The sequence below is a fragment of the Aplidium turbinatum genome, chromosome 5 (assembly GCF_918807975.1).
Source record: "Aplidium turbinatum chromosome 5, kaAplTurb1.1, whole genome shotgun sequence".
Lineage (NCBI taxonomy): Eukaryota > Metazoa > Chordata > Ascidiacea > Aplousobranchia > Polyclinidae > Aplidium > Aplidium turbinatum.
This window is the reverse complement of record NC_137476.1, coordinates 16,838,095-16,864,319: the sequence shown is the minus strand read 5'-3', so window position 1 is coordinate 16,864,319 and position 26,225 is coordinate 16,838,095. Positions and strand designations below refer to the sequence as shown.

The 26,225-nt window shown below is 38.2% G+C and overlaps 1 protein-coding gene across 3 annotated transcripts in view; it reads left to right on the top strand.

Annotated features, from left to right (window-relative positions):
- LOC145770023 (syntaxin-18-like) overlaps positions 1–26,225 on the top strand; it is a 159,928-nt gene that overhangs the window by 35,159 nt on the left and 98,544 nt on the right. For all 3 annotated transcript variants that reach the window (XM_082581605.1, XM_082581603.1, XM_082581604.1), the window contains exon 2: positions 15,418–15,583. In XM_082581605.1, coding sequence (XP_082437731.1) covers positions 15,418–15,583 — 166 coding nt within the window. The remainder of the gene's footprint in view (positions 1–15,417; positions 15,584–26,225) is intronic.

Genomic DNA, 26,225 nt, shown 5'->3' with positions numbered 1-26,225 from the left:
TGCTACGTAGACAGAGCGTGCGTTTAGCTTTATGCGCTTGCAAACATACTCGATGTCGCTTTCGAGTCGAAACCTCTGCACTCTGCAGTGAAATGTCGCGGCAGTAAATATGAACTTGAAGTGTTTGGGATCCCAGCGACCTCCGCTAGCGCGGAGCGATTGTTTTCAAAAGCTGGCCTATCCGTCACGAAGCTGAGATCCCGACTGACGGGTGACCATGTCGATCAGCTTTTCATAAACACCAACATGGGCCTGGAGCTGTAGACGTTATTTTGTGTTTTTTTTTTTCGCAAATTTTCATGACTTTTTTTCGCGTTTTCTAGTGAATTTTCATGTTGTTTCTTTCAATACAATCACATTTTGCAGTGTGGTGCATATTTGTGATATTCGAAATCGAAATTCGGAAATCGAAAATAAATTGAATTTCGAATTACGAATATTCAAATAATCGAAATTGAACACCCCTAGATTAGGGTTGATCAGAGTTTCCGCAAACATTTTAAAAGGGTTAGGGTTGAGCGGAGTTTCCGAAAACATTTTAAAATTACTGGTAATGATCTTAAGAGTTTTTGTTTGTTTGTGGAAAATTTTAAAATGTTTCCGTAAACTGCGATCAGCGACTTCGGTTTTTTTTATTTCTGTCGATATTTTCAAGGTTCAAACTGACGGTATGATTGTTCATAATACAATTACAAATTAGGTTGCATCCCTTTTGGCTAGATCAATCAATTATTTCAATTGTTCATTAACACGTCCGGGACGAAAAAGATACTACTAACTACAAAAATTGATATAGACCTACCAGCACGTTAATGAATAGGAAAAGATGGCAAAACCTTGAAAGGTACAGTAGAATTCGCCTATAGTGACTTTGGCTATAGTGACACTTCGCTTATAGTGACACCTGTTGCAAAGTCCCGTTTGCCTACGCAACAGTTGAGTAGAATTCCGCTATAGTGACACTTCGGTTATGGTGTCACTTTTTCTGCGGTCCCTTCAGGTGTCACTATAGAATTCTACTGTATATATAAAATGTGCCTGGATTAAAAATGATGTAGTAGGCTATATGTCTGTAGTTAGCACGGCCACAAAACCCAAAAAACAAACAGCAAAAAATAAAACAAAAACAGAGAGAAGCACACATGTCGTACGGTAGGCTAATGAATGACAGCTTAATGAAAAGTGTTGTGGATTGAATTTGCCAGTTCTAATACTGATGTAGATGAGCACTGAGCAGTCATAGTAATAATAATAAGATGGAGAAGAAAAAAGCGGACACAAATAAAACCCATCCTCATTCCTCAAGCAAAAGCCCGTTTTGATGTGGCCCAGGAGAGCAGGTGTTGAGCTCTTTCTGTGGTCAGACTGCACATCACACAGTGGCTTACGATGATTGAGGCTTGAGATCCAGTTTTAAGTTAATTGTTTCTTGTCCTGGTGGTTGATGGAATGGATGAGCTGGTAGATAAGGTGATGATGTCCTGATGGTGTTGATGAAGCTCTCATCCCCTTTTGCGATGGTGTCATGTGGGTGCAACCTAATTTGTACCATGAACAATTCGTCGGTACACGACAACTGGGCGAGACAAAGTGGGCGATACCCAATTGGGCGAGACCAGGTGGGCGACGAGACGGGTGGGCGACGAGTCAAGTGGGCGACGGACCAAGTGGGCGACGAGCCAAGTGGGCGACGGCCAAAGTGGGCGACGGTAGCGAAAGTTTAGCCGTTCGGAAAAAATACGACTTTTAATTTTTACTTTAAAATACAATGATTAATTTGTGGAAGGGAGGCAATGAGAGTTCTCACGCTGAGTTTCACGAAGCATTGGAAGCAACATTTTCATTATTTTTTGTAGTCTAGTAATAGCGCTTGTTGTTTGATGTTAATTTGCATTGTGACATCATCTTGACACATTATTTTGCAATTTGCGGCGTCAGGGTTTCCTCGTGAAGCTTAACCGTATTAATACTGGGGTTGGGCATATTGTGCCCACGCCAATTTCAAACGGTTGTATTTTAATGGACATACGTGCTAATAAGCTGAAATTTCTTGACTTTTCCTAAATATTACTTGGCTAAACGTATTTAAAGTTTCGTGGCTATACCTGATTCGGTTTGGGAGATATTCTACTGATTTTAGCATGTACCTTGAAATATTTCATTGATTTGCTCCTGGAGTGAGAGCAGATTGCGCTTGGTTGGTTTCTTTTATAAAAAGAGTGACAGATCATCGATCGTTTATTCAAAGGCACCAAGCCGCCAAGCCGAGTCGCCTAATGAGTTTATCGCGCCGCTCGAGCGTGTAATTTGATTAGTTGTGAAGAAGACACTGCATGATGATTTGCGTCTGGTGTAAATTGCATACAGTTACTTCTGTCTGTGACTGAAACAAAACCGTTTATTTTACGCAACGGACATATTCTTCTTGGAATAACCTACTTCAAAGTTTGGTTGCCTTGCCTTCATCAGTTTTTAGTCTATAGATGTCCCTCTAATGTGAAATTGGCGAAATGAAGAAAATATCGACAGAAAACCAACAACGTGTTGATGGAATGTATTTTGAAAATGAATTCGCATATGTATATAAAGGAATTTCGAACTATATAAGTTGTCTAATACAAGTCAAATGCATCACTTTACTAATTGGGGAATGGTATATAATGCTATGAATGATATATCTCTAACCTCGTACAAGCCTGATGGCAGCAAGTGCCATGTTTTCATCGATTCAATATCATCAGCTGTTGAATCGATTTAATAATCGACACGTTTGCGATGAGAAAATGCTTGCACACGATCGCCTATACTATAGGATTCTTATATCGAAGCAACGTTAGACGAGTTTGATTTATCGTAAAATTGGCTGCCTGCCTGCCTCCAATGACTGCACAAGTGGACATCGCTTATTGTTATGTTTCAAAACATAAGTCTTAGAACAGCACATTGATTTAGTATCATCATGGTTGAACCGATGTAAAATGACGTAACTCGTGGGTATAGAATGCGAAAAGTCTAACTTTATATTTTCGGACTACGTTTTTGTTTTGCATCTGTTTCTGCAGAAACGTGGTAAATAAACAATTCTTGATTTCGCTAATTGGATTGTTCTAAACATCGGCAAACCGTTGCAATTTATACCCAGCTCGAAAACTCGGTAAGTTTGGCATTAGTTCTACGTTGCTAGACGTTGAATCTACATAAATATGACAGATTGTACAAACTACAAGCTGTGTATCAGCGTGTAAATCGAGTAACAGCGTGATTTGTTTCGTTTTTCACTCTGAAATATATATATGGTGATTCCCCCAACCGCGCATTTTTTTTTTGAAGCACGAAATGTTTTTCATCACCCACTCTTTAATTCTGAAGATATATTATTTTGGTGGTAATCCACTTCTAGCTAGTTGCGTCTACCTTACAAAACAATTTATTTCAGGCGAAAACTCTATCAACTTCGGATAGACGGAACAAAAGCGTCACATGGGGGAAGCATTTTCGAGGAAGGGGAAAAATCCCTAATGCGCAAATGCGCAGTTGGGGAAATTCGTGGATACAACAAATCTTTCAATTGCACGTTTATTTCGTAATAAATTTGCTTCCATTTGACATGGTTAGCTCCTGCATACCTACTGATTATTTTCACATAGTTTCATTTGAAAAAAAGAACAAACCTTGGCGTAATGGATCCCGAAAACGATGTTGGTCGGTAGGAAAATATGCATAAATTTCCTCGGATCCGCAATTTTCCTAATTTTTATTTATTTAGTGAAAAAATATCAATCCAAAGATTTTAAAGACTTGAGAACACAATAGCAGAGTTAACATTACTCATCAATTGATTGATTGAATGTTTATCCTCGGACTGGGAAAGCTTCTTGCAGAGCTTAATCCTGGGCAGACCTTAATCCTTGCTTAATCCTTGCAGACCTTAATCCTTAATCCTTGCAGACCTTAATCCTTGCAGAGCTTAATTGCTGGGAATTATTCCATCCAGTAGTTGCCGCTGAATGGAGAGAAGTCGTGAACGTGCGACGTGCGTTGCTCAAGCGCACATCCCGAGAGTCGAACCAGCACCGCTTGATCTTGAAGCTTCTTCGTTCCAGAAGTCACGCGCTAACCAACAGAGCTATCGGGCGGACGCCACTACACAACGCAACAGTGGAAAAAAGAAATTTATTAAAGAAATTAAAATGAACAACACAGCATAAGAAAAACAATCAATCAAAATCAATCAATCAAAAACAATCAATCAAAATCAAGCAATCAATCAAAAACGGTGTCCGACGTTTTCTTCGTAAACAATTCTTCGTAAAGTTAATTCTTTGTAAAACAATTCTTCCCAAAGCATTTATTCGTGCATGCATGCAACTTCCTCACTTTTTCTATGACCTGATCAAAACGGATATATTTATATAGTCAGGAAGAACAGCTCATACGACGAAGAAGAAAACGGATATGACAAAAGCAGGGTTGCCAGGTCCACTTATGGAAAAAATGCCAAACAACTAAACAAAAAATGCCAAATGACCTAAAAAAAATGCCAAATAGGCAAATCGGAGCAAAATCAAAGGTTTCTTCATTAATAAATAATGGAATTGGTAAAAAATGGGTAAAACTGCAAAAAAGCTCAGCCTACACTTGCTGCTATTGCACAACCTAGCTATCTTCATTCTTGAGAGTACCGTATTCTTCAGAAAAACAATTTTGAAAAAATGCCTAACAGGATTTTTTTCATGCCAAACAACATAAAAAAATTTCAAATTTATGAAATTTGGCATTACAAATGCCAACCTGGCATCCCTGGAAAAAAGCATGGTCGCTATTGCGCAGTGGTAAAATTGCTCTAACCGCGCTTCTTGCTATCGCTATGTAGTGGTTGCTGTTTCGAACTTTATTTGCCGCAAGGTGGTAGAGTATTCTTTTCTGATTTCATTAATCTTTCAATGGTCATTGTAGGTTCACTAGAAGAGATTTAACAGCAAAGTTAGTGCAGACGGTCAGAAAGTTTTAATTTTTTTAGGGAAAGGGTTTTGGGACTAGGCCAAACATTTGCTGATTGCTAAAATCTGAAAAGCGGTTTTGGTCTAATTTTTAGTGCAGAAATAGGGATAGCAATCTTCTTGCCTGTGCCATTTCAGTTTTTGAGTTTGAACAAATATTAGCCTGTTTATTTTGAAATTCGTGATCGGGGTAATTTTACCAAAAATTCGCGGTTGGGGGAATCACTATACAGTATATTGGTAATGGAGACTTGTTATTTGAAGCAACATTGTAATAATGTAACAGTGGCGCATTTTTTTCTGAAGCTTCAAAGAAGTTCACCCTCAGCCGCATCGGCTACGGTACACAACCCAGTCAGCAAAGCTGGTCCTTTTTACATTGATTTAACGTCTGCAAACGATGAATCAATGTAAAAAGGACCAGTTTTGCTCGCTTGGAAGCCATGCATAAGGATAAGCTGGTTTACACTGGCGCGCGAGAACAACCAGCCAAATTAATTTTGATGTAACGCAGATGTTCAATCGATATAACTCGCTCGCTGTAATACGGTATTGAATAGAATCAACGTCTTCTGATTTCATTTGCATTTGATCGTGTTTTCCTGTTTTCAAATCCCACCATTGTTACGCAGATCCAACGTCAAACGACGTAAAATCGACGTAAAAACGTTGCTACGATTGAAACAAACAGAAATAAAACCATTTCCATGTGCTTGTTCTCCACTGACAAATCGGCCATTTTCACGTCGATTCAACAACTAAAGACGTTGAGTCGACGTACAAATGGTCAATTTTTCTCTGTAGGTTGGTTGATGTATTTCGACAGCTCTTCTACTTATTTGTTCTTATATCCTGTTGTTTACGTCATAATCAGGCAATAAGTTAACGATAATGGCATAATTTATTAACTCATCATTCAGTTCTACGAATGATATTTGTAGTTGTAAAACACCAAAGATAGAAATGTTTGCTTTGAAGTTACTTTGATTTTCGAAACTGTGCCCATTCAACGTTGCAAATCAACAAAATAGTAAATAAAGCACAGTACGCCATAACTCTAGCCTTGCATACAAGATGTAGGCTACACGCATAGCCTACTATTTCAGCCATCATCACGCATAATCAAATGTGCTAATACTTGTTTACAATAAGGTAGTCTAGTAAATACAAACCAAATAACTTCTACATGTGAGTCCTCACTAAAATATTATTGAAGCAGAAACGCTATTTACTGCACAATACACGTAGCCTATTGCAATGAGAAACACTTAGTCACATAACGATATTTTATAATGTAATTAACTGCATTGAATCCACGTTTATTGACGGTTATTTACATTCACCGTTGCTTTTCAGCTAGAAAATCGCCCATTTTACGCCCAGTCGATGTAAATGTAAATTATTTCCAGTTTGGGTGCCACGCATGCGGAAAGAATATTAGAGACTTGTCGAGAGAGCAAATTTCGCTATTTCGTGTGTCGTATATACACGACATAAGTATCGCATATAAACAACATAGTTTGCAGGTTCTAATATTGTACGTCGATATCGACGAGAGAAAATGATGAAACAACAGCTACACGAAAAGTTACGCACGTATTTAATGGGAGAAACCACAAACAAAATCGTTTGTTAGTACGAGTACGACGTACCAAAAACAGTATTTATAAATTGCTGAAAAAACTATGCATTTGCTCGTAATTTTTTGAATATTAGGTTAGTTGGTTTTGAATCTTTACCCTTGGACTGACAAAGCCTTGATTGGTTATTCCTGGTAGTTTCGCATACGGTACTTGTAGAGGCTCTTGACGCAGGACCAGTTACCGAGATTGACAGAGTGAAATTTCCGATTGTTGAAGTGTTATTGCCAGGAATTATTCCATCCTTTAGATGCCACTGAATGGAGAGCAGTCTCGAACTTGCGCCGCGTGATCTTGAGCCGGGCGCGTAACCACTAAGCTAACGGGACGGACCAAAATTATAGACAGGTTTTGCATAAACGAACTGAATGCTGGTTGCACGCAGCTGTACCACAGCGTTGGCATTGGATCAAAACTTTCGGAAGATTGCCTTTTTTCTTTTTTGCGCCCACACCAACGATGTGTTTCATGCACTCGTCGCAACGCCGCTTTCTGGATCCCTGAAAATGCAGAATTTCAGTGAGCGGTCCTTGCTTCGAGCTGCTGGTGTTGGCTGACTTGCCCAATATCGTTTCAATTTTTGTTTGAAGGGCTGTTGTGAGGCCAAGTTTGGGTCGTAATTCAATTTGTGGGCGAACAAGCTGCATAACTAGTTCCCACCCAAAATCGAACGAGTTCTGTTTTCTTAGGTCAATGCGTTTATTGAGGGCCATTATTGTGGATGCATTCACTCTGCATGTGTCCAAGATATATGAAAAGCCGGTAATAGTCCATCTCCGAGATTTGGACTTGCAGGAGTATGCACCGATCCTTTGGTCTATAATATCAGTCCCTCCTTTTGTAAAATCATAAAATTTGTAAATGCCCGGTTTGAATTTTTTATTGTCTTTGGTAATGCCAAGCAAGGGCGGCATTGAAGACAGTAAAAGGACATTTCTCTTCCCAGTGCTTTTTGTGTTGCCAACATATGAATGGAAATTTAAAATTTTCTTGTCCGTTTCCCAGACAACTCTATAAGAGAACTCTTCCCTATTCTTAGTGTCCAAAAGGTCTTTAGGAAGCCCTCTTCGAATAGATTTTATAGTTCCAACGGACGTTACACCACGATCCAGAAGCCAGTTGGCCAGCGGTATTGAGGTGTACAGCCGATCGTACGTGATGTTTCTACCTCGTAAGTCGTTTACCGACATCTTTCGCACGATCGAATGAACAGTTTCCTCAGTCCCACTGACGTAATGTGGTCCTGGTGTTCTCTTTGGCTTCTCAAGAACTGGTGTTCTCTTTGGTTTCTCAAGAACTCTCTTATCTTTTTGTTTGTTTCGGCAACAATCCCTTCAACCATTTCTTCCGTAAAGAAGAGTTCCCAGGCGCTCCTTTCACCATCCACGTCTTTCGCAATCCCTCTGACAACAGCGGAACTTTGTAAGATATTAACAGTACTCTGTCTTCCTGCTGCTTCCGGTTGTGTAGTTTGCCATTGAATTTTGACACCAGGGTCTTTAGGATTTTTTGGCCTTTCCAGAACTCCAATCAGCATTTCTTTATTGCTTGGGAGTGAAACAGGGTCATAATTGCTTTCTTCCAGAGCAGAATCGATGCTTCTTACTATTCTATTAGGAGTAAGCAACTTTCTCATCAAAATGGGGTTGATGGAACTTGCGCTTGGCTCATCGTCATCAACTACTCCTAAAGGGATTCCAATTTCCTCCAAATCATCTTCAAGCGGACGAGCAGTCGAAGACGCAATATCACTTTCATCATCGGAATCGGATGAATACAGCTCATGTAAATTATCATCTTCGTCATCAGAATTTTCAAAAACCTTTTCTAAAGCTTCTTCTGCGTTCATTGCTGTTAATCTATCCATTTCGCCAATTACTTATGCTATCAATCTGTAAATGAAAATCTTATTAAAAAAATTAGTAACTTACAATGAAACCTGAGCTTCCGGTGATAATCTAAGTTTTACCTGTGCTTATGATGATGAGAAACAATTCTATCTAAGTCTCTAAGCCTGAATCTAACACATACCAGTACATCTTTTTTTCAGCAAAATAAATCTGATAATTTACACCTTCCCATGTGCGCCAGGTTGAATTTATTAAAATAAGAATTAATAAAACCCGTATGGTCTGCCGTAGATTCTATACAACTTTGATATTGAGGTGCATCCTGATACCCATCTCTCTGAACAGTACGTGCGCTAGTTCTATACTGCAACCCAGGTAGCAAAATCCGCCATTATTACATTGATTCAACGTTGCCAGACGTTGAATCAACGTAATAAGAGTAGATTGTTAGCTGTGTAAGAATATATTTTTTGCCGCTTGTAGCCAAATCTGCCTACATCTCTAGTAACACTTGTTTCCGATCTTCGCATCTTTCCTAACAAACTGAAGTCAAATAAACAATTTTCACGTCTAAGCACTGTGGTCAAACGTTGAGTCGATATAATAATGTCGCACTTTTGCCAACTGGATCATTACAAAATAAATGGTTTCCCGGCAGTTGATGAGTTGTTGTGGTTGTTAGTGTGAGAGACAGAGCGCAAAGTGTGATTACCGTGGGAATACCGTGACGTCATTATCTCAAGCAGAGCAAACCTTGTTTCTTTATTATAATTTACATCTAACTTTGGCGATTTGATGCCTGTCTAATAAATCTATTATAGCTATAGATATACACATGATTCGAAGACACGTTTAAATTTTTTGGAAAGTCAGATAAATTTTCTTTCACATGATAAAATATCTAACTGACAGCGTGCATACCAAAGGCGTAATAAACGTTCAAAAACCGTGGGCATTTTATGGCCCCCCCCAACTCAGGGAATCTCTTGAGAGCCCAGTCTTAATACGGTTAAGAGAAACCTCTCAAAAAAGAGACAAACGAATGGCCAAAGAGTGGTTTAAGTCAGTTATGAATGCTCCCCAACCGTTATCGAAGCTTGTCAGTATAAAATATGACTTTTAATTTTTACTTTAAAATACAATGGTTGATTTGTGGAAGGAAAGCAATGAGAGTTCTCACGCTGAGTTTCACGAAGCATTGGAAGCAACATTTTCATTATTTTTTGTAGTCTAGTAATAGCGCTTGCTCTTTGATGTTAATTTGCATTGTGACATCATCTTGACACTATATTTTGCAATTTGCGGCGTCAGGGTTTATCGTGAAGCTTAAGAGAAACCTCTCAGAAAGGAGACAAACGAATGGCCAAAGAGTGGTTTAAGTCAGTTATGAACGCTCCCCAACCGTTATCGAAGCTTGTCAGTATAAAATATGACTTAATTTTTACTTTAAAATACAATGGTTGATTTGTGGAAGGGAGGCAATGAGAGTTCTCACGCTGAGTTTCACGAAGCATTGGAAGCAACATTTTCATTTTATTTTTGTAGTCTAGTAATAGCGCTTGCTTTTGCTGCAACAACTCTCTGCGGCGTTTTCCTCTCTAACTCTTTGATTACAATTACTCTTTCAGCTAAAGCCAGATCTTTTCGTTTTACAGATTTGCTTGACATGTTGACTTAACAAAGCAGATCACCAAATGATTTTTCAAAAGTTGTTTAGATTTATCATTGCAATATTTTACATAGATTCAACGTCTTTGTTTGCAGTACAACGTTTAGCATATAAGATTACGGTCTGGGATTGCAGACACTTGTCTTTGTTTTGATCACATGCGTCTGTCCCACCTTCACTTCACTTCGCCCATTGCGGACAATCATTGGATTGGTGACCTACTATGTAGGCCACGACATTCTGGAGAAGCGTGCTCACAAATTGAAATGACCTGAATTTTTGCTAATCTTCGTAGTTAATGATTCGTGTGTACGTTTTTACATGTATTTTGAACAATAACACACTCGAACAACTAACAAAAAACTTCTGTTTCGCTTGAAAATCACTACAAAAATCCAAATGTCTAATGCATGTACCTACCAAACCAGCTACTTAGCAGTTAAGATCTTAGCACTGGCTTGACCTAATGACCTACCGCAAGTGTTTATAATATTCAGAGACTGGATTATGTGTTGCAAAATAACGTGTCAAGATGATGTCACAATGCAAATGAACATCAAACAGCAAGCGCTATTACTAGACTACAAAAAATAATGAAAATGTTGCTTCCAATGCTTCGTGAAACTCAGCGTGATAACTTTCATTGCCTCCCTTCCACAAATTAATCATTGTATTTTAAAGTAAAAATTAAAAGTCATATTTTTTCCGAACGGTTAAACTTTCGCTACCGTTGCCCACTTTGGCCGTCGCCCACTTGGCTCGTCGCCCACTTGGTCCGTCGCCCACTTGGCTCGTCGCCCACTTGACTCGTCGCCCACTTGGCCGGTCGCCCACTTGACTCGTCGCCCACTTGGCCGGTCGCCCACTTGACTCGTCGCCCACCTGGTCTCGCCCAAGTGGGTATCGCCCACTTTGTCTCGCCCAGTTGTCGTGTACCGACAATTCGTACCGTCAGTTCGTACTTTAAAAAGATCAAGAGAAAAAATAAAATAAAGCCGAAGTCGCTGATCGCAGTTTCCGCAAACATTTTAAAAGGGTTAGGGTATCGGATTCGGAGTATCGGTTAGGTATCCTTTTCCTTTTGGTATCTGTTCCTTTTTGTTGGTTTTATTCCCGTAAACTGTTGGTAACTTTATCATTGCTGTTGTTTTCCGACAAAGAAAAATAAATTGAATTGAATTGTATCGGTATCCGCAAACAAACAAACTGAAAAGATTGAGAGAAAAAATAGAACATCGCTGATCGCAGTTTCCGTTTTTCGGCAGTTTCCGCAAACATTTTATAATTTCCGGTAATTATCCTAACAGTGTGCCAAAGCCGCTGATCGCAGTTTCCGCAAACATTTTAAAAGGAGGATTAGAGGGTTGATCAGAGTTTCCACAAACATTTTAAAAGTGTTAGGGTGTTTCCGCAAACAAACAAACTGAAAAGATTGATAGAAAAAATAGAACAAAGCCAAAGTTGCTGATTGCAGTTTCCGTTTTTCTGCAGTTTCCGCAAACATTTTTAAATTTCCGGTAGCCTAATGATCCTAAGAGTTTGCCGAAATCACTGATCATCACAGTTTCCGCAAACATTTTAAAAGGGTTAGGGCTAAAGTTGATCAGAGTTTCAGCAAACATTTTATAAGGGTTTAAGGTTGATCGGAGCTTCCGCAAACATTTTAAAATTTTCTAGTAATGATCCTGTTTTAAATTTTTTCTGTCAATTTTTTCAAGGTATGAACTGACGGTACGAATTGTTCATGGTACGAATTAGGTTGCATCCGTGTCATGTTGGTTATGGAGTGTTGCGTTTGCTGTTGATATCTACAAGCATAAAAGTAGGCTACAGCACAAGCAGTCGCATTTTTGTTAGGTAGGCCTAATCTTTTGTAAATTATTTCGGATTTCAACTAAAATCTTTACAAGAATGCAAAACAGATTTTCTACGTTGTCTTTCTATTGCGTATCCGTTTTGCTTAAATGTTGTTGTAGTTTGTGGACAAAAAGTGACTTTGTATCACTCTTTCTAACTGAAGAAGGAAATTCGTTCTATGTTTTCGCACCTGTGAATTCTATTGAATGCTGAGTAAGCGTTTTTGTATGGAATGTTTAGAGCAGGAGTTCCCAACCTGTGTTACACGTACCACTAGTGGTACGCAAAGGTGTTTCAGGTGTTACGCGGGTAGCTTCCGTTTTTTTTCTCAAAAACCTGGATTCACAACTTTATATTTTGTTTATTTGTTCTGGTTCAGTGTTGCCAGATTAAAAAAAAGAGCCCAAAATTGCGCCAAAGCAATTTAAAAGTAGCCCAATTTGCCGTCGCGACGACGTGTTTTGTTGCATGCCCCCAAGAGTCATGGACAAAGCAACATTTTTGTCCATCATGCTGATTGTGTAGATACAAAATGCATACACTGTTACAACATACAAGAAGTAGGCCTAAAATTAGGGTTGCAAAATTCCCGGTAATTTTCAGAGCCAAAACTTTCCATGGAAATTTTGGGGAATTTTTGGAAACTTTCAAAACAATCTTAATTTGATGTTAAAACAGGAAAATAATGGCCTTATAGTACTGTTCAAAGGAATAAAAGTACTATGTATATTGTATAACTAAAATACTTATGAACATACAAACACATGGTTTAGTTTAATAACTCCAAAAAGGAATCATCACCAATCTGTTTTTTTGCAAAGAAAAACAATACTGAGTCAGTTACAAAGTCGTTGTTCTAGTTGCTGCCAGTTTGCATCTTCTCCTGCTCGGCTTCTTCAGATGATGCACTAATGACTGTTCTGGCAGCGTCATTGACTTTAGAGTCAACTTCAACTTGAGTTGACTTGTCTTCACAGGGTTCAAAAATGCCAAGTTTGACCTGGCTGATACTATTTTTTTTACCCTTTTATTTGCGAGCCTATTGCAGAATGCAGACCTTGGTGTGAGTGTTTCCAAATATGATCTGTATTCTTTTTTAAATATTGAAAAAGTATGCATAAGCCTCATTCTTAATTAACACCAAATTAGTGTTTATAATATTTAAAGAAAATAAGAACTGCTTAAGATAGGTTTTTGATATTTTTTCTAATTGATGAAATATTTAAGAAATGTTTTAAACATAATAAATGCCAAATGAAAATACCCAATATTGCCGGGTCCTTCAAAATTTCCGGAAAGTTTCCAGGAAAGTTTTCAAAATTACCAGAAACTTTCCACCCATTTACAACCCTACCTAAAATGTTTAATATGGAATCAAGCATTGTTCAATAAGAAAAATTTAGATGGGACATTGGGACAATGGACAATGCTACAGACTTCATACAAATTCCTAAATTTTCAAATTGTCCATCATGCTGATTGTGTAGATACAAAATGCATACATTAATATAACATACAAGAAGTACAATGTTCAATATTGAATCAAGCATTGTTCAATAGAAAAAAAAACTTAGAACCAAGAACCAACTCCCGACAACATTTTATCATCAACTGCTGAAGCTTCATTTTCATAAATAGAGCTGTCATACTTCAGCATTGGTGACCGGGCATCAAACAACATTTTTCCAATTGTTGCAGCAAAGTTCTGATCCTCAAAATCGCTGAAAAATGTTGAAGTCCCATACGATTTCGCAGTTTGGTTTTGATTGCAGAACATCTCGAAAAGGCTTGCTCAAACAATGCATTGCTGATTGGTATACATTGTTAGTGCCAATTGAGCAACTTCTCTAAATTTATACTCCCCTGCAGCATTTCTAAACTCGTACACCTTGGTACAAAAAGTACAACAGTCTTTCATTGTTTTTTCATCATACAAGGAACACCAGTTTACCGTCAGTAAATTTCTCCATTGACATTTCAAATTTTGCCACTTTAATTTATAGCTTAAACACTAATAAAAGCTTCAAAAATTATGGTACTAAACCAAGATTATAACTATAATTTCCGATATTCGACACTTGTAAGTGCAATTTCGCTTTCGCCATTAGACAGTCAGTCCTTCTGTTTTTCCGGATGAAAATGAATAGGCCTACAGCATTGCTGTAACAACAGTCAAAGCTGCTAATGGTCAGCGGTAAAATCAATCCTCATGCTGAATAAAAAAAATAACGTCATTTTTCTCGTAATAAACCGAAACTTTACCAACATTTTCAAAGGCTGGTCGGATTCTACCAATTATATATATAGTCGGATTCTACCAGGGTTGAGAAAAACCCGGGTTTTTTTAAAAAATCCCAACCCGCATGGTTTTTTTTTTTAAAAACCCGGGTTTTTTTGGGTTTTATTTAAAAAAGATGCAAAAAAGGTAGATTCATGCTTATTTCACCTCAAATACTACTTTTTACCAATGAAGTGCCTCTCACTCAGTACATGCTGGCATAACTCAATAAAGTAATGCGCTAGGGCTGTTTAACTATGAGGCCTTCTTGCATAAATGAGTTTTAGTGTAGTACAAAGTGGCATTACTTGATTTTTGTGTACAGAAATATCCACTGTGTTTTTAATTTATCCTTGGAAATTTCCTTCACAATCACATCCTCAAGTTTTAATTTGAAGTTTGTTTTAAGTACTTGTAGTACTTTGGTTCATTTTTTCAATTTTCTGATAAAAATTGGACAAATATGATGCTCTGGGTTTTTTTTGTTTTTTTTAAGTGGGATTTTTTTTAAAAACCCATCCGGGTTTTTTTGGGTCGGGTAAAATACCGACAACCTTGGATATTACCGACAGGAAGCAGCGAAGTGATATGTAGTCTTCGAGACAGCTACTCGCTACTCCCCTTATTTTGGCTTACCATTAAGTGTCTTTGCCGAGACACAGCCGCGAGCTTCGGGGTCCCGAACCCACGTCCTTTCGAACGTCGCGCAGACGTTCTCACCACTCGGCTACACAGCCGACACAGTAAACGGTGGATTTGGCAACTTTTAAGAGCTTAATGATCTCAGTTGGCTTTCCTGGAGCTGAATGAAGGATGGAGCTGAATGAAGGCTCATTTTAGACCTTACAATTAATGCTTATAATTAGACCTAAATTTGAGAAAGCTTAGCAAGATATTTAGCATATTAAAACAGGCATATTATTATAAGTGACATTCAATAATTATGTTTAATCATAAAATGAAAAAAGTACAAGGAATCTTTGTTCATCCTGTAAAGACCATTCTAAATCTTATTTTTTGAAGATGGTAGTATTTTTTTCAAGTTTGTTTTGATCAAACACAGCCAATCATTTTGAGTTTTAAATACTAGTTGTTCACAATTTAGAATTTCTGATTTTTCCAGGTGTCAAATATTACCAAACTTTGGGATTTCCTTATTGACAACAGGAAATCTTATGTTGGAGGAGTAAATGAACAAATGAGTGATCAAGATCGTGATAAAATTGATGCAAATTCCGAAAGTTGCATAAAAACGTGTTCAGAGTCTCTTGCAACTTTAAAACTGAAAGGTGAATTTGTGTCTTATGTTCAACTTGTCTTTTTTCTGGTTAGAAGAAAACGTTGGTTTAAGATGTGGATCAACCCTATTTGGACTAACAGAAGAAGGTTTCTGTCCATACCTAAAGGTTTGATCAATTACCCCAAAACTATTGGCTAAATTAACTGACAATTTTTATGACTTTCTATAAATTATCCAACTTTGTTTTAGTGACAAAATGACAATTTGTGATGTTTGCTCTTTTAGTTGTAAGCAGTTTTTGACACCCTATTCCCAAAATTTTTTTTTAAAACCAGTAAAAAAGTAAGGAACGGGTTCCATAGTTCAAGTCAATCTGCAAACCTGGTTCAGTTGATTGTCCCAACAGACCAACGGTGCAATATCTTAGAGAGATGCCGTTGCTTCTCTGCCAGAGGAAAAACGAACACGACCATAATTAGGAGTCACATATAAAAGCTGTACTTCGTCAACAACGGGATCATTCTTAAATAAACTAACATGACCAGTGACCACGTAGAAACACATTATTGGGGGTTGATATCCATGTCGGCATAGATACTCCAAATGTCGATCGACGTTTATGATATGTAATATATGGATATAACCTTTCGTGAGACCTTTCATTAGTGGCAGTGTAAAGTTATGAACAAATAAAATGTAAGGCATCCGGTAACATGCACTCCCAATGAGATGTGTCAAGTTTATGTGACTTTAGTTCCAATTTTACTGCTGGTCCGTTTTCAGGAGCATTATAGACAGACATGCTACTACAACATGCAATGCCATGATTACTGAGGTACGATGGTAGTACTTTGGACTTGAAAGCTGAACCTCTATCGGAATGTACATAATATGCATTACGCAGGCAAAGGCATACGGTACCAAACAATGCAGACAATTGATTTAAACAAGAAATTTGTTTGGACATCAGTACTCGTACAAGGAAAAGCCAATGGAAACAGAGAATTCGTCCACAATTGTTAGCATGCATTAATTCCATTTGTTGTTGGACACAGATGGTAAAGGATCTTTAAAATCTAAGCTTAGTCGTTCGAATGGTTGAGTCGCTTTGAAAAGCTGTGCACAAGGCGACCTATAAAAGTTAGGCTTGACTTTTGCACAAACACTACAATTCAGCACCAGAATCAAACAACAAAATACCACTTCGTCAAAACAACTGCTTCACACTTCACAGCAGCAGAAATGCTTCTTTTGTGGTAGAAGACGTCATCCTAGAGACAAGTGTCCTGCCAGAGAACTCATTTTTTTACAAGTGTACCAGGAAGAGCCACTTTGCAAATGTGCGCCGTTCAACAAACCTCAGTGCAACCAATTCATGTCAATCGATAAACTTGGACGTTCTGACATCGTCTTCCTATTCCGACAACAAGTACACATATTCGTAGTACTAGTGTAGACTAGGGTGGTTTGAAAAATGTTTTTTTTGCAATTTTAATATTGGGGGGGTTCTGAAAACCTGGCAAACCTTTAAAAAATAACATTTACACAATTTTTTTTTGGTAGGCCCCAAAACCCAGCCACCTACCCCCCAACAAAGGTCACAAAAGGTCAAATTTAGTAAAAAATCCTTTAACTTGCCTACCACTCATAGTAGAAAGTCAGTTTTGGTGTCAAAAGATGCAGAATTATGTTTCTATGTGTCATAAAAGGAACTTTTTCTCTAAATGCATTAGTTTTTAAGATAATTCAAAAACATACATTTTTTAGGGTATATGGGACATTCCATGCCAAACGTCCTGAAAATCATAAAGTTTCCAGTTTGACCCACTTCGATTTTGCTCAAACTGGGTCAATATATATGTTATTTGGCATCATATAGCCATGCATTACAAATTTTAGCTCAATATCAGTTATAGTTTTGGAAATATGATGCTTTAAAGTTTTAGATAGGCTACCCCCTAAACTTTTCCTCATTTGTTTTTTTTGACCATTTTCAATTAACCATAATCTTGTGCTCCAAAGGTTTTATAAGGCTTATGTTTGGTAAAATGGTTCACTCTTAGCTATATTACATGATTGCATTGTCAAAGTGCAATTAATTTGCAGCATAGTGGAGTAATCAAGCCTCAAAGTAGCTCTTTTCTTCACCAAAGACAGATTTTGTGCCATATTTGAAGTCTGTAACTTTTTTATGAAAAGTAGGATAGTTATTATATTTATCATGAATGTTCTTTCTCTACCAGATAACGACTTCACCAAGTTTGATAAGTAACACTACATTTATTAGAAAGTTACAATGCATCAAAATATGCACCCAAAGCAAAAAAGCCAAAATAATGCCATCTTGTGGTGTAAACACACCCCCGTAAAAAAGTGTTGACAAAACAATCTTTTTTACCGTTGAAGAACATTACCTAAGGATGAAGAATCAAAGAATATCAGTACACTGCAAGGATGTGTCAAACTGTCAAATATTATTCAAATGAATAGCATTTGAAAAAGCAAGGATATAAAATTAGAAACAAAAAAGAAGCTGATCAAAACTATTATATTTCCAATTACAACTTACGGATGCAAAACATGGACAATGAACAAAACAGACAGAAGAAAGATTGACGCATTTGAATTGTGGTGTTGGAGAAGGTTAACTGCGTGCTCCTTGGACAGCCAAAGTAACAAATGAGAAAATTCTCGAACAAATTAAAGCGGACATATCCCTAGAAGCTAGAATCGTCGAAGGCAGAAAGTGTCATATTTTGGCCACATAATGAGAAGCAAATCAATGGAAAAAGACATCATGCTTGGTTTGGTCAGCGGAAGAAGAGGGCGCCCAAAAACAAGATGGCTTGACACAATTGTAAATGACAGTGGTATGGGAGTGCATGAATTGAAGGAGGCTGCGTGGGATCGAGAGATGTGAAGAAAGATGACGTATAGAGTGACTGAGAGTCGTAAACGACTGAACGGATGAAGAAGATGAACTTTTCAAACTTGGTGAGGTTGTTATCTGGTAGGAAAAGAGTATTCATGATAAATATAATAACCATTTTACTTTTCATAAAAAAGTTACAGACTTCCAAATATGGCATAAAATTTGTTTTTGATGAAGAAAAAAGCTACTTCGAAGCTTGATTACTCCACAATGCTGCAAATCAATTGCATTTTGACAATGCAATCATGTAATATAGTTAAAAGTGAACCATTTTACCAAACATAAACTTAATATCATCTTTGGAGCAAAAGATATGATTAATTGAAAATGGTCCAAAACAACAAATGCGGAAAAGTTTAGGGGGTATCTAAAACTTTAAAGCATCATATTTCCAAAACTATAATAGATATTGAGCTAAAATCTGTAATGCATGGCTATATGATGCCAAATAACATATTGATCTAGTTTGAACAAAATCGAAGTGGGTCAAACTGGGAACTTTATGATTTTCAGGACATTTGGCATGGAATGACCCAAATACCCTAAAAAATGCATTTTTTTGAATTATTTCAAAAACTAGTGCACTTAGAGAAAAAGTTCCTTTTATGACACAAAGAAACATAGGTATTCTGCATCTTTTGACACTAAAACTGACTTTCTACTATGAGTAGTTAGCAAGTTAGAGAATTTTTTTACTGAATTTGATCTTTTGTGACCTTTGTTGGGGGGTAGGTGGCTGGGTTTTGGGGCCTACCAAAAAAAATTGTGTAAATGTTATTTTTTAAAGGTTTGCCAGGTTTTCAGAACCCCCCCATGTTAAAATTGCAAAAAAAATATTTTTCAAACCACCCTAGTGTAGACTATATAATAATAATTGGAACAGTTGGAAAACAAGCCGATTCATTTCCTTTTCGTACGAGTGAATAACAACGACAAGACAGTGAAGTAATCGAAAAAAACGCAAAAAATCATGATCTCAAGCAGAGTATAAACTTGCTCTCTGTTTTATTACACTCGTTTTGCTAATTACTTACCTTTAAAGCGTTAACTTTTGCATCATTGTAGACTTGGCAAAAAAAAAACACATGTACGGATGTGAAACCTGGACGCCAACAACAAAAACCCGAAAAAAGCTTGAAGCTGCAGAAATGTGGTTTTACCAAAGAATTCTTAAAATTCCATGGACAGCTTTTCGAACCAACAGAGCAGTTCTCCAACAGATGGGCCAGGAGCAGCAGATAATGAGATCTATAGAAATGCAGCAACTGAAGTTCTTGGGTCACAGCATAAGGAAAGGCGAACTTGAAGATTTATCTTTAAGTGGAAAAATAATAGGAAAACGGTCAAGAGGAGCTCAAAGATTCACATTTTTGCACAATTTTCAACCACAAATGAAAAACCCTACTAAAATTTGGCAAGACGCACGAGATCGATCAAACTGGAACATCATTGTACAATGTACATCGAGGGCTGTATCAGCCATGATACCTACAGAGAGAGAGAAAGCGTTAACTACGGCGAAGTGTTTTCTGTTTTTCATCGAAAGTTTTTATAGTCTTTTATCGGATACCGTATATACTCGTGTATAGATCGAGATGTTTGCAAGTGATTTTCACCTCAAAAAGACAGGTTCAACTTATACACGGGACAAGCTGTTGTCTCCAGCTCGACAGTTTTCAAAATGAACAAATTTTTGCTGCTGCAAAATCATTGCCAACGTAGATTACGGATTGTGAAATGGCATCGGTTCAAGTAAAAATTTTGAATACGTTTATTTCCAGTGATTCAAACTTAACTTTCAAATTTAATGATTTCTTGTTAATTCTAAACTTTATGCACTTGTTCAGCAATATGCAAAGCTTACGAGACAAAACAGCAGAAAGAGCCATTTCAAGTGATCAATTTTTTTATTTTTGGCTGTTGGGTATAATCGTTCTTATTACGAACATTTGTTGATCGTTGAAGTTGATGTCAAACCTTAGCGGCCGCATAAAACAATGGGTCTGCAACTATTCGGCGAGTCCGATTCGGCGAGTCCGATTCGACAAGTCCGATTCGGCGAGTTCCGTATTCGGCGAGTTTTTGAAAGGAAATTATCGGGTATCGTAGCCTAATTCTAATTGCCGTTTTTACATCGTTTTAACGTCGCTAAACGTTGAAATCGTGCAGAACGGAATAAAAATAAAGTGTTTGAACTATTAAATTAAAATTCGTCATGTCAGTTCAGTTGTTTTTATTTCTGACCATCATATGAAAAACAATACACGTCAACATAGCAATTTAGGTAAAAACGACAAAACGCGAACGTTAAAACGTGCTTGAATTCGTCATGTCAGTTCAGTTGTTTTTATATCTGATCATGATATCAAAAACAATTCACGTCAACATAGCTAAGGTGTAGAAAAAGGTAGAAACGACAAAATGCGAACGTTAGAACGTGCTTGTGACCGAAATAAGTTATTGAGTTGAAAGAAATTTGGCACGGTCGCAACACCTTCAGAAGAATTTAAGATATGAAGGGAAAATAAAACTTATGGAAGCAAGTCTTTTAGGCGCAGACAGTTAGGCGCCGGATATTGCGGATATTGTGCGGATATTGTGGTGTGGAGATGCGCTAATATCAAGAGTAGTAGAGCGTTGTCTCGCACCTCATCTCCACACACGCATTAACAAAACAACATATTTTTCTGTTCAATACAGTATAACATTTTTTGTGAAAAGCATTGCCCTACCTGCCAAGCTGATACAACCTGCAGACTTTACTAGGAATGGCACCTAAATGAACGGGCGCCACAGTGCTCCGCACCTAAATATCCAGACGCCACAGTGTGCGCGCCTATTTGACCGGCGCCTAACTGTCTGCGCCTAAAAGACGTGGACCCAAATTTATTGTGTTAAACTGTTAGACTTTGCAAAAATGGTACAAATTTTTGGTTAGAAATATTTGTTTGAAGATGAAGAATATTTGTTTGGCTTCAGATGAATACTACAGTACGTTTGCTTTTAAAAACGTTGAAACAGAACTTTCGGGAGAACCGCAAGTAAAACAAGTGACATTTGGGTCATTCCATGCCAAATAAGCAAATGGGTTACACCACATGTCGCAGATTTTATTGAAATTTGGCGTATGGTGATTTCCCTAACGTAGAATATTTAGTAAAATAACCCGAAACACGAATTTCAAAATAAACAGGCTAATGTTTGTTTCAACTCAAAAACTGAAATGGCACAGGTAAGAAGATTGCTATCCCTATTTCTGCACTAAAAATTAGACCAAAACCACTTGTCAGATTTCAGCAATCAGCAAATGTTTCAGCTAGGCCAAACACCTTTCCTTAGTAAAATTGAAAACTTTCTAACTGTCTGCACTAACTTTGCTGTAAATTCTCTTCGGGTAAACCTAGAATTACCAGTGAAACATTACTACAATGGGAAAATAATACTCTAGCGCTATGTGACAAATAAAAGTTCAAAACAGCAACCGCTAGATGGCGATATTAAGTTTCGCGGTTTGAGGAATTTTAACATTGCGCAAAAGCGACCATGTTTTGGCATATCGGATTTGATCTGGTCATAGAAAAGGTGAGGAACTGTAATGAAGAGTAGCCTTTGCCTAGGATACAGAATTGCAGATGTATGTATATAATTCAATTTGAATAAGACCTTCTAATTTTTCTTCTAAGATTCTATTTGAATAAGACCTTCTGATGATCCGTTAGGTGAAACAATTTGTAAAGGCTTCAGATAGTAATAACTATATTTGATGTATATAATTCAGATATATATGCATTAGATCAGTGATTCCCAACTTTTTTGACCTTGCGGCACCCTATCAAAGAGATAAATAATTTGTGGCACCCTGGCAAAACTGTATAGCTCGCGTAAATAAATGTATTTATTCAAAAGTCAGTGTGAAATTTGGGCTTTACTTCTTGCACAAAGTCCCTTAAAGGGCCATGCAAGTAGGGATGGGCAATTCAGAATAATTCACTATTACAGAATTATTCCGGAATACTAAACCGAATCCAGAATACCGAATCCTATTAACTTCCAGGCTCCAGCAACGCTAAAAGTAAAAAATTTCAGACACAAAAGCTACACAATCAAGGTAAATGTTTGTTGCAATGCAACACATTAAGGCATTCTAAATGACTGCCAGCCAAGCCGGAGCAGTGTTGCCAAATGATGGAAGCCAAGCCGCTTGGCACCAAAAAGTAACTAAAATTTCACCAGATATTTAAAACACCCTAAATAAAGCAATTTCGCCTAAAATACAAATAGTTTTTAAGACATAAGACACTGCCATCACGCATACGCAAACCTCTTGCAAAACGTTTTCTATACGAGCAGGGATTATTTGCTAAAAAGTTTTAAAAAAATTTCTTGAAAAAAAATTGAGTGGGGAAAATTTCACCAGATTGCACCAAACAAGTTATCTGGTTCCAATGTCAAAAATCTTGGCAATAAAGACCTCTGAATTTCACCAGAATTTTTTAATTTGATATTTCCCCATCTGGCAACGCTGAGCGGGAGCGCAGCTTAGTTAACGTCAAGCCCACACGGGAAAAGCATCGCTCGGAAGATGCTAATGTGGCAGGTATGCTGAGATATTTTAGAGCCAACTCCTTTAGCAGGGGCATCTGCTCAATGTTGTTACGCCTACCAGTTAAACTATCGCAGAGTCGCATACGCACGTGGATTGAAAAAAAGCATTGCACAATTGTGCATGTGTACAAAGCGTGAAGAAAATTACGCGCTTAGTTTCTTTGATTGCTCATGCGAGCGAGTAACGTAGGGTTGCATGTGCCGTGCGCCCACAACGCGTGCAAAATGTTTTTGAAAGTGCGGAACTGCGGATGGTGTCAGTGCAAAGAAAAAAGTGAGTAAACCACATTTTTTTTCAGTTTACTGTCTCAAGCTGACAGCTTGCACAAGACTTACGTATATCTTTAAAACCGAATCTTATTACCCGGTTTTATTGCCGTTTTGGTTTCGGATAGTTTAGGATCCGAATCCTTCTGGATTCGGTATTCTGAATTGCCCATCTATACATGCAAGTCCAAATTGTACTTTGCGATCTTTGTGTTTGTATGTGCTCTAGGCGTTTATAATAAAGGGTTGTTGTTGAAATTTTTCCAGAATTTGATTGCGTTTCCTTTGTAGGGCCGTTTTTGTTTGCTCTATAGTTGTTGGCGGCGCGCGCGCACTGAACCGTCCGATAATCACGTGTGACGTCATAAGAGTACAAGCTGATTTGTGTTCGCGCAAGATGCACGCATCAAACATCATGCACGCATCAAACATCTTCGCGCGCATCAAACACATGTTCAACTTCTGGCTTGTGATCCCGCATATATGCAATGATTTGTGGATGGCGGTCAGCAACGAGAAGTTTAACCCGCACATCAAAGCCACATCTCTCAACGAAATCCATACATTTAACTAGCCCAGCCTTTTCCATCGCATTGCTGCAACCACATACATTGCTTTGCAACAACATTAAACATATCAATTTTGCACAATCTGTTTTTATCTACTCTTAGCGGCAGACATTGAATCAATGTAATTGTGGATGTGTGCACAAAGAGTTCTCTTGTAGTGTGTCGCAGATCCGTACGTGGTCGCAGATCCGTACACATCGGCTTCGATCCAGGCATCATCAATCCCAGAGGTCTCTATGGAAGTTCCGAGAGCTCTTAGTGCAGCTCACCCAGTCTGGGAACAATTTGTTTTTTCAGGTCGACCCATGCGACATGCGTCTAGCAACTGCATTGCCTTTTCGTATAGAGGGCCATGTCGAAGGTTATCACAGTTGGGTACCTCTGACCAATGACTAACGTCTTCAGCTGAGATGCTTGTAGAATCACAGCATAATAGGCCACTCGTGAGCAACTTCTGGTAGCAGGGGCAGTATCCTGCCCTTGTATCCTGCCCATTCGGGGATCTTGCTCTGTTCATCATTTTCTCTGGACAAAGTAGACGCTATTACCCACCCTAACTGGGTCAGTTCATATGACTGAGCAACTGGGGTTTTTTTTTCGGTCATATCTCGGTCATTAACCAGTTTTTTAGCAAAATGTCCGAAAAAAAATTGAGTCAATTCGGTCAAAATGTCCGAAAAAATATATACTCAAATGACTAAAAATGACCGAAATAAATAAAAAAATGACCGAATTTTTTCAAGTCATTTCGGACAAATGACCGAAAAGTCTCAGCAAAAAAAAAAAACCCAGCTGAGCAACACCTGTTGTGTTGGCCTCTAATCTCCGCGCTCTGTTGTCAGGTTATGGTTTTGGCTTGGCACGTGGCTTAATAGGCACAATGGCACATGATATGGAAGGATGGATAAGTTCTTAGCTGCAGTAAGTTCGAGCTTTGGTGCGACTAGTTCTCCTGGAACATTTGCTTTCTGATACACTGCAGTGATTGTTCCATGTGTGGTGCCTTTCCCGTCGATTGTGTCTTCCGCAAAGTCTGTGTTGTCAACAGCAAAGAAGAGAAAGCAACCACCCAACAACCACCCAGCAACCACCCAACCGGAATGCATTTGCCAAGGAAGGCCTGGGTGTGGCTCAACCGCCTGCGTACTGGCGTCGGACTTTTCTGCTCCAACATGCACAAATGGGGGATGGCTCCATCCACGATTTGTGAGTGTGGCAAGGAGGAGCAAACCGTAGACCACACCATTTGTAATTGCGCCATCTACCATGCGCCAAATGGTGTGCGTGGTCTGCGTGAACTGGATGACAAATCAATTGAATGGCTGCTCGACACCTGCCCAAACATCTAGACCGCGTCGCCGCCACTGCCCAAGGGTGGTAAAAGGCAGATAGTGCAGTCGTGGAAGGTTTATTGTGGGAAATTTTTTTTATCAAGCTGATACTTTTCTCAGACCTTCCCCATACTATGCAAATGGATCAGAAAAAAATCCCCATCAATCGGATGATGGGAAACCCCCTTTTGGGCCCATTTTCCAAATGACGTCACAATCCCTTTATGAAAATTTCAAGTTTTTCAGAACAGGACATATTATACATCATTTTTTAGCTTTTTTCAAGGGGAATAACTTTTTCTATTAACAAGAACCCTGAAAATGTACAGAAAAAGAGTTATTACCGATTAAGCAAATGGATAAATCCATGAATTCCAGGCAAATTTGAAATTATTCGTCACTGTTGGACTTATACTTCTACATTCGTTAACAAGAATTAAACAAAGTAAGCGAAACAAAAATTGAAGCTATCATCATCATCAAAAACGTCAAAGATGTTGCTTTCCTCCTCGTCTTGTCTCGTTTCATCTTTATTGTAAGAGCACTCCTCTTCGGTACCAACATCGACGTTATGCAAAAGTGAAAAAAAACCTTCATTCTTAAGTTTTTCGTCTAGTCTCTGGAGTATGTCGTTCATACTAATTATACTTACTGTAGATACGAAAAAGATGTGAAACTCTCTTTGTATTTGAAGCATACCTTAGGCTACTATGACTCCAGATATTGCTGATAATTGCAGAATTCTCTTTTCATCTATCGTTGTAGGCCTACGATCAACTCCTAACCGAGCAGCACACAGTAAAGAGGACAGCAAAAAGCTTCACCGGAATTTGGAAAGATCTTGCGATCGAGCAAGCTCTTATGCGCTCAATTAAGTCGCGTGGAGGATTGACGGAAGGAAAAGTATGCAGAAAGTGTTCGACATCTTTGGGTTTTTAGTGTGAGTCACTCGACAAGTATTCATGAAGCAATGACGCAACTAAACAA